The sequence below is a fragment of the Cryptomeria japonica genome, chromosome 6, assembly GCF_030272615.1.
Source record: "Cryptomeria japonica chromosome 6, Sugi_1.0, whole genome shotgun sequence".
Classification (NCBI taxonomy): domain Eukaryota; kingdom Viridiplantae; phylum Streptophyta; class Pinopsida; order Cupressales; family Cupressaceae; genus Cryptomeria; species Cryptomeria japonica.
In genome coordinates this window covers 640,819,342-640,826,892 of record NC_081410.1, presented here as the reverse complement: position 1 = coordinate 640,826,892, position 7,551 = coordinate 640,819,342, and the positions used below count along the sequence as shown (strand labels likewise).

General features: G+C 33.4%; 1 protein-coding gene across 1 annotated transcript; it reads right to left on the bottom strand.

Moving 5' to 3' along the window:
* Positions 1-204: 204 nt before the first annotated feature.
* Positions 205-696, bottom strand: LOC131876763 (uncharacterized). Its single transcript, XM_059222239.1, has one exon. The coding sequence runs from the start codon at positions 694-696 to the stop codon at positions 205-207; it is 492 nt and encodes a 163-aa protein (XP_059078222.1).
* Between the last annotated feature and the right edge of the window lie 6,855 nt (positions 697-7,551).

Sequence of the window (7,551 nt, the reverse complement as noted above, 5' to 3'; positions counted from 1 at the left end):
AAGAGATCCATCAACCTGAGATCAAATTTACACCTGCCCTATCCTCCAACATTGAAGCTGATAAGAGATCTCATCTCTTATCCCAATGGTACCTTCCTATGGTTGGGATTACCCAATCCCCTTCCTTGGGATTATATCTTTGTCCATTTCCAGCAAGACACCCAAGTCCTTGATTACCGAATCTGCCACCGAAATGACCTTTGTCTAAGATTCAATTAACACCTGATTAGCAAGTATGTCCGCCACATGGTTTCCCTCACGATATATATGTTTTACCTGGTAGTCTTCCAGTTTTTTAAGAAGCTGGTTGATTCTCGGAATCCGTTCATTAAGCCTCCAATTGGTAAAATATTTTTTGGTTACACCATTTAGTATAATTTGAGAATCCCCTTTGATTACTACTTTTAGATGATTATTTTCTATAACCCAATTAAGCCCCTCCTCTAATGCAGTGATTTCCGCCACATTGTTAGAAACAATTCCTGACAACCCACATGTAGCTCCAACCAAACTACCATCCTCATCTCTGACCACATCCCCAAAGCCCGACAAACCCAGATTACCATGACTAGCACCATCAAAGTTTAGCCTTTTCCAATCCGAAGGCGACGGGCAACATTTGACATTCTTCCTCCCAATCGATTTATCCTCCAACCTGTGGAGACTTGACTGCTTCAAATTCCATCCTTGTTCCATTTCCATATCCCACTTGGTGTATAATCTGTAGCTCTGACCATGAATCTTGGCATTAACATTTTATTCTATTGCCGCCTGGAGTCTGTTGATGAGAGATGAAGCCTCCATTTCTTCCTCCCTGGATACTCTCCTATTTCGTTCTTTCCAGATCAGCCAGGCGACTAAAGATGGACCTGTTATCCACAAGCTGCCCCACTTTGAGTTTTTACCTGTCGTAGGCCAAGCAAATATGAATTCTTTGAAAGTACCACTACGGACCATGTAGTTCTGCAACTTACTTAAAAACCAATCCCAACATTGAGTTGAATATTTGCATCCATATAATAGATGATCTATTGTTTCTTCCTCTTCCTTGCAAAGATAACATCTGCTAGGTCCCGATATACCAATTGTTTTTAATGTGTCACTTGTCAGTATCCTTCCATGAAGCGCAATCCATAAAAAGGCACCCGCTTTTGGGAGTACCCTTTTATCCCAACATAGGATCGCAGGCCAATTACTATCTTTTTGTCTCCTCCTTTGAATTTCATAGCCCAAATTTACCTTGTAGTTACCTGATTTAGCAACATTCCATAAAAGTGTGTCTGCCTCATTCGAGATATGAACCTTCCTACCCTTAAGAATCTCTGCCAGTTTTAAGTTGTTACCCTTGTTATCTGCTCCAACTATTTTCCAAATGATTTGTTCCTTCTGGGGTCAAATTACCCGATGTAATCCACCACGAATATTCCAACCTCTGCCTCCACCTGGTTGACCCAATCCTGATCTTCCATCAAATCAGCCAATGTTTCCTCACCACACCAAGAATCTCTCCAGAACTTGGCCTTTTTCCCATCACCAATCTTCCATGTAAGGTGATCTGTGATTATTTTCCTACTCTCCCAAATGAATCTCCAGATTGGAGAACCTCTTGCAGTTTTTGCCATAGTGAATATTCTTTTAGGCTCATTTACATCCAAATACTTGTTTGCCATCAGTCTACACCATCCCTTGTGGGGATATTTATACATTTTCCAAGCTAATTTAGCACCAAGTGCCAAATTCTAGAGGTTCATTTTTCTCAAACCTTCCCCCCCATCTTCCTTTAACAAACATGTTGTGACCCAATTGATTAAGGGGATTTTTTTTCCCTCTTTATGCCCTTCCCAAATGAATTTTTTTAGCATCCCATCTAGAGCAGAAGTCGCCCTGCTGAACAATCGATAACAAGACATAAAATAAGTAGGGACAGCCGAAAGTACTGACCTAATCATTTGTATCTATTTTAACTATTTTTTATTTTAAAATGATTAATGAATTCAATTAGCTATTTTATAAGAATGTGGATTCACACTTTTAAAATAATAAAATAAAATTTAAATTAAAGCATATGCCTAAATCAACAAGAAAAAATAACATTTTGAATTTGATTTTACAAAATTAAAGCAAAAATTTAATTTAAATTTTAGAATTATTTCACTACAAGTATTACCATTATCTAATTTTTCTAAATTTATTAACTTCAAATTAAATTAAAATAACTAAAAAACATTATAATTATTAATTAAATTATAACTTTAATCTTAATTATTATCAATTATTATAATATTAAAAGCATTATAATTATGATTGGATTATAATAAGAAATAAGTTAAGAATTATGATTAAAACTATTCAAAAATTAAAAAAAATAAATAAATAAATCAATAAAAAATGTTAAAATATGATTAATATATTCAGTACAATATCAATATATGTCTGATGTCCAACAGATTCATCAATATATCAATATCCTTCATATAATATAAATTGTAATATACATTACAATAGATGTTTGATGTTATATAACCATTTCCAAATTCAATTGAAAGTGACTCTCGATATGGAAGGTCGTAATGATATTCCCAACGCATTAAGCTAATAAGAGTGGCAATTTCAGAGCTACAAAGTGAAGATAAGTACAGAGAGAAACTCCCTCTTGCAGTCACAGAAAAGAGCAAAAGATACCCAACGTAGAGAGGACGGGGGAAACAACAAAAGAACGAAGCTTATCTGAATGTATCACATGGCAGAGAGGAACAATCATTTCCTCCTAGAAACAAACGCAATGATGGCCGGACTGACACTAAAAGGAGTTTTGAGTTGTTGCTGTAAACAGATAATAAATGCGTGGTCTGGAATGTTTGTTCTACTCAGGCCCATGTGTATCATGCTACTTCGCCCCAGCAATTAAATGTTTTGTACAATGCTGACCATGGGGGTAAAGAAACTTTAATACTGAAAGCCTTGACTTAAAATATGCACAGAAATGAACCAGCATTCAGTACCTAGAAGGGCTCAAATGACCAGGCATTCTATGGTGTGGATTCATTCCACATTGCTCAAAAGGGATGGACGGTGTCCCGTACAACAGTTACTTGAGCCTCTTTAGGAATTCTCAAATGAATATGCCACAAATGTCAAAAATAAAAAGTGTTTTTCTCTTTAGGAATTCTCAAATGAATATGCCACAAATGTAAAAAATAAAAAGTGTTTTTAATGTGTAAAAGTAGTGGGGATAAAAATTGTAAGTTTTGGTTATGGGGTTGATAGAATGCATTGGTCTCATAGTGTATTTATAAGTTTAAACTTATAAATATATTATGAGACTGGTACATTCTATAAAATTGCATATTTATGTTCTTTTCTTTTATGTTTGGTTTATGGCAGTTGGGTTGTCTTTTATGCACTAGTTTGTATGTAAGATGGTATGTTTTGTGTTGAATTTGGCAAATAACTTTATCTTAGTCTATCTTTGTCATCATTCTTTCTGATGGTTAGAATTCAAACTCTGTATCTACCATTCATCCTTTGGCTAAGATTTGTGAGTCGGGAATTAACTGAAGTAATTTCTATGGACATAGATTTGAATCCCAAACTTTTGCATTTGAATTTATTACTTAAGGCTCATGTTTTCTTCCCTTATTAGCTTTTAATAACCAACAAATATACAATTATATTTCAAATTGCATATTGGACACAAGGGCTTCACTGGCTAGGCAATATTATGTCACATGCATTCATATTTGGGGGTTTAATATCCAAAAAATGAGAGTGCAATATATTGCCTATCGGTGAAAATAGGGGGGTTTTTAATTCTGGCTATGAAAAAATACACTATTTGGTGAAAATAGGGGGGCTTTCAATTCAGGCTAGGTATTGGGAGGGGGTGACAAAAAAGAAGTTTAGGGTAATATTTTTTGAAAATAGGGGGATTCTTTATTATTCCATGAATGCATGTGCTATAACCTAGGCTCACTAAGTGAAACCCCCATGATATTGGAGTGGTGTATTTAAAGATCGATCATAATTCATTTACATTATCAATGATTCACATAAGTAGACCATAGTATTATCATAGAGCGTTGTAATTGTGACAATTACTTGCATTGAATCATCAAAGGCATAAATGCATGCTTGTTTGTTTTCCTCGAACTTAATTCATCATCATAGAATTGATCTGTTGAGGGATTTGGCTGTGGAGAACATGATACTCATAATTTAACAAATTTTTCGATAGTGTATGTAAAAATAACCAGCTTCTATGTTTAGATATTTAAATATCAAGGTGAACTACTCTGTGATGAATTTATTTTCAATTCATTTCATGGGACAAAGGTTTAAGTTCATGGATCATTTCCCTTTTACACTTGTGTAGATGTCAATTATTCTACAAGCATAAATTGGAACGAGGGTGAAACACAATAAGTTTATAGAATATGGAGCACTCATTCAAAAAGAGCCATTATTTTTATTGCATTGGTTTAAATGTATTTATGACGTCTTCATTAGTCTATTCCATTTTCAAATATTGAGTTAAGAGAAAAAGGCCCTTTATCATATTAAACTCATTTAATTTATGTAGTAAATTCATTATTTAGTTATTGTATGAGAAATTTTCTAGGTTCAATTGTGTAAAAGATTTTGGCATCAAAATTTTGGGTCACACTACATGAACCATCATCAGGACACAAGAGAGAAACTTCATAAATCTTAGGGTTAATTATTATTTAATAATTTAATTTTAGTGAATTGTATGGAAATCCCCTTTATTTATATTATATTTATGGTGAACTCGACTTTCTTACACACTATTGGGTTCCATCTTTAAAGTTTTTTCATTCCCAATTAGGATTTCAATAATGATGTTCCTAATTGTATCTATTTTCAATCCACCCAAGTAATTAATGTATAATTTGTCCATCTTTATTATGACTTACGTTTGCATTTATTGAGCTTTCTTTGATGATTCCCACCCACCCTTGGTTTGTATTTCATTAGTACATGTCTTAGATCATAAATTCATATCCATGCTTGTGTTATAGATCTTGATATATTCTATGCTTGTTATATATCATTCTACCATCCTTGATACCATAATGCCATTTTACTGTATGGATTGTAATGTATCTTCTATGGAGACAATGTTTCATCATATACATGGCTTTCCTCATTGGGCGTAGTTTTTATTTCCTCCTCTCTTAGACACAATTAGCTCACTTATCCATGTGACTCATGTTGTCTCTTATGGCTAGTAATAACAATGTGCATTAATATGATGGCATGTTGTGTTTAAGCACCTTTCCTTATCCCACCTTCGTCATGGTAATGATATCCCTTATGTGATGGATGATATTAATTCTTCTATGTGTTTTTCTTCATTTCTTATAATGATGATATGATTAGTGATGAGAAATCCTTTACATCTCATGTTAATTACATGGGTATTCATGATAGTGTCTCCCTTGGTGATATGTTACATAATGATAGTATGCATTATGTTAATTCTTTAACTTTTCATGTATATATGTGTAGTGTCTTAAATTGTAACCTTGTACGATTCACACCTCATATTTGTGCTCCTACTTTAGTGTGTCCTATCTTCATTCCCCCTAGGCTCGTTTTGGCCCCCTTTTACTCTGAATCTAATGTCACTTGTTTGCATAGCTGAGAGGACCACATCCTAGGGCTATACTCCCTTATTTGTTCATCTTCTTGTCCTATTTTTGGAGAACAAGGGCATTGTGGTGCCCCTATCTAGACTACGGTGCCCCACCACCTTATTCCTCCTTAAACAATACCCATTTCAAATATGGGCAGGCACTTTCCCTTCCTGATAAATTTTGGTCCCCATGGCCACACTTGATCATTAGAGGTCGGCCTAATCGGTAATTTACCTATGAAACCCTATATAAGGACATCCTATCAATCTATTTTAAATCTATGACTCCATCCACAATATACCATAGCATTCAATCATTCAAAATCAAGCATTCTCGAGCATTTAAGGTAGCATTTCATCCCACCATATCCTTCAAGCATCATAGATAAAAGTCACATCAATATTTATGAAAGCATGCATTTTTTATTATGTCACTCATGTTCATGTGTTTGTCATGTTATTGAGTTCAACATTTGTGATAACATCTAAAGAGCATTACATCATTAATCTTTTATTAACCATTGCTGATTTGAGGTATATCTTCCAACATTTACTTCAATATTTACATTTCCTACTTTAATTCAATTTAAGGTTAATTCTTAAACTAGGGTTTGACCCAAGGCAAACCCCTATCCACATCCCTTTTCTCTCTTTCTGTGTGTAGGAAATTGATCTAGGGGTTGTGATTGAAGATTAAAATAGAATAGATGATGATGAATAGGTTCAACTTTTACATGCACAAAGAGCAAGGGACGAGGTAGCCCCACCTCCCTAGTCTCGATAATTTTGCCCGATCTTCAAACAATGAATTTTGTGCATCTCCCTGATCTAGAAAACATCTTACTTGCCCATCCAAAAATTGTAAGACCAAGGTGAACCCACAATAGTGGGTTACACTTTTTTGCCAACTTTGACACTGCAATATTCATTTTCAGAAAAAACTTCAGATTCAAACACCTATTACTTTTAAACCGTAAGGAATTTGTAGATGATGTGAACTAGTGATTTGTATCATTTTGTATGTACATTCTAAAAATATTTTTTTGATAATTTTTGGAATCAATTTGCTTCCATTTTTCTATCTCCCTCGAAAACTATTGTTTTTCAAAAAACAACATTTTAAAGAGTGATACTCACTCTGTATAGCATAAAAAAAATTTCTATAATAGATATGAATGTTATTCTTTCGAATTTGGTTTTGTAACATCCATATATAGTGTTTTCAATTGGTTTTATAAAATTATCTTCAATATTTCATATTTTATTAAGATTTGAAGTTGAGTTAACTATAATTTTGACATATGTCCATTTGATATTACATAACTTGTTATATATGTAACAAAAATAAATTTATTTATTTTTTGTTGGAAAGGGGACTTCAATACCTAGTGTAAATATTTTTCATAATTTTTTGGGTGACGTTTTCTATTTTTCCATTAGCATTGAACAAAGAAGTTCATGTTCGGTGAAAACCCTACATTCATAAGAAATAAAATAAAAATATATTAATGAAATTAAATATATTAAAAATTATACTATTTGGAAAGATAAGGATAAATACTTAAAAAAATAAAACTTCTAAATGAATTCATTTGACCCCCCAAAAGCTAGTGTAAAATTGGTTTTTTATCAACATTTGAGAGATGCAAAGGAGACTCCATTGCAAGTATGATTTAGAAGTAGAGAGGTTCTATCCAAGAAATTTTGATCTAAGAGCCTTTGATATAACTCTCTTCAATTAATTACTTCAAGTGGGACCTCTTAAATATTAAATCATTATATTTTCTAAAAAAATGTATGATTTTAGCAAAAAACAGGATGTACGAAAAATTGGAAGCCAGCATTGTGAGTTCACCCACCAAATTACGCTAATCTCCTGGTCTCGATGATTTGGC

Coding starts and splice junctions, on each gene's coding strand:
- LOC131876763 (XM_059222239.1), bottom strand. CDS start 696: ATGGAACAAGGATGGAATTTGAAGCAGTCAAGTCTCCACAGGTTGGAG.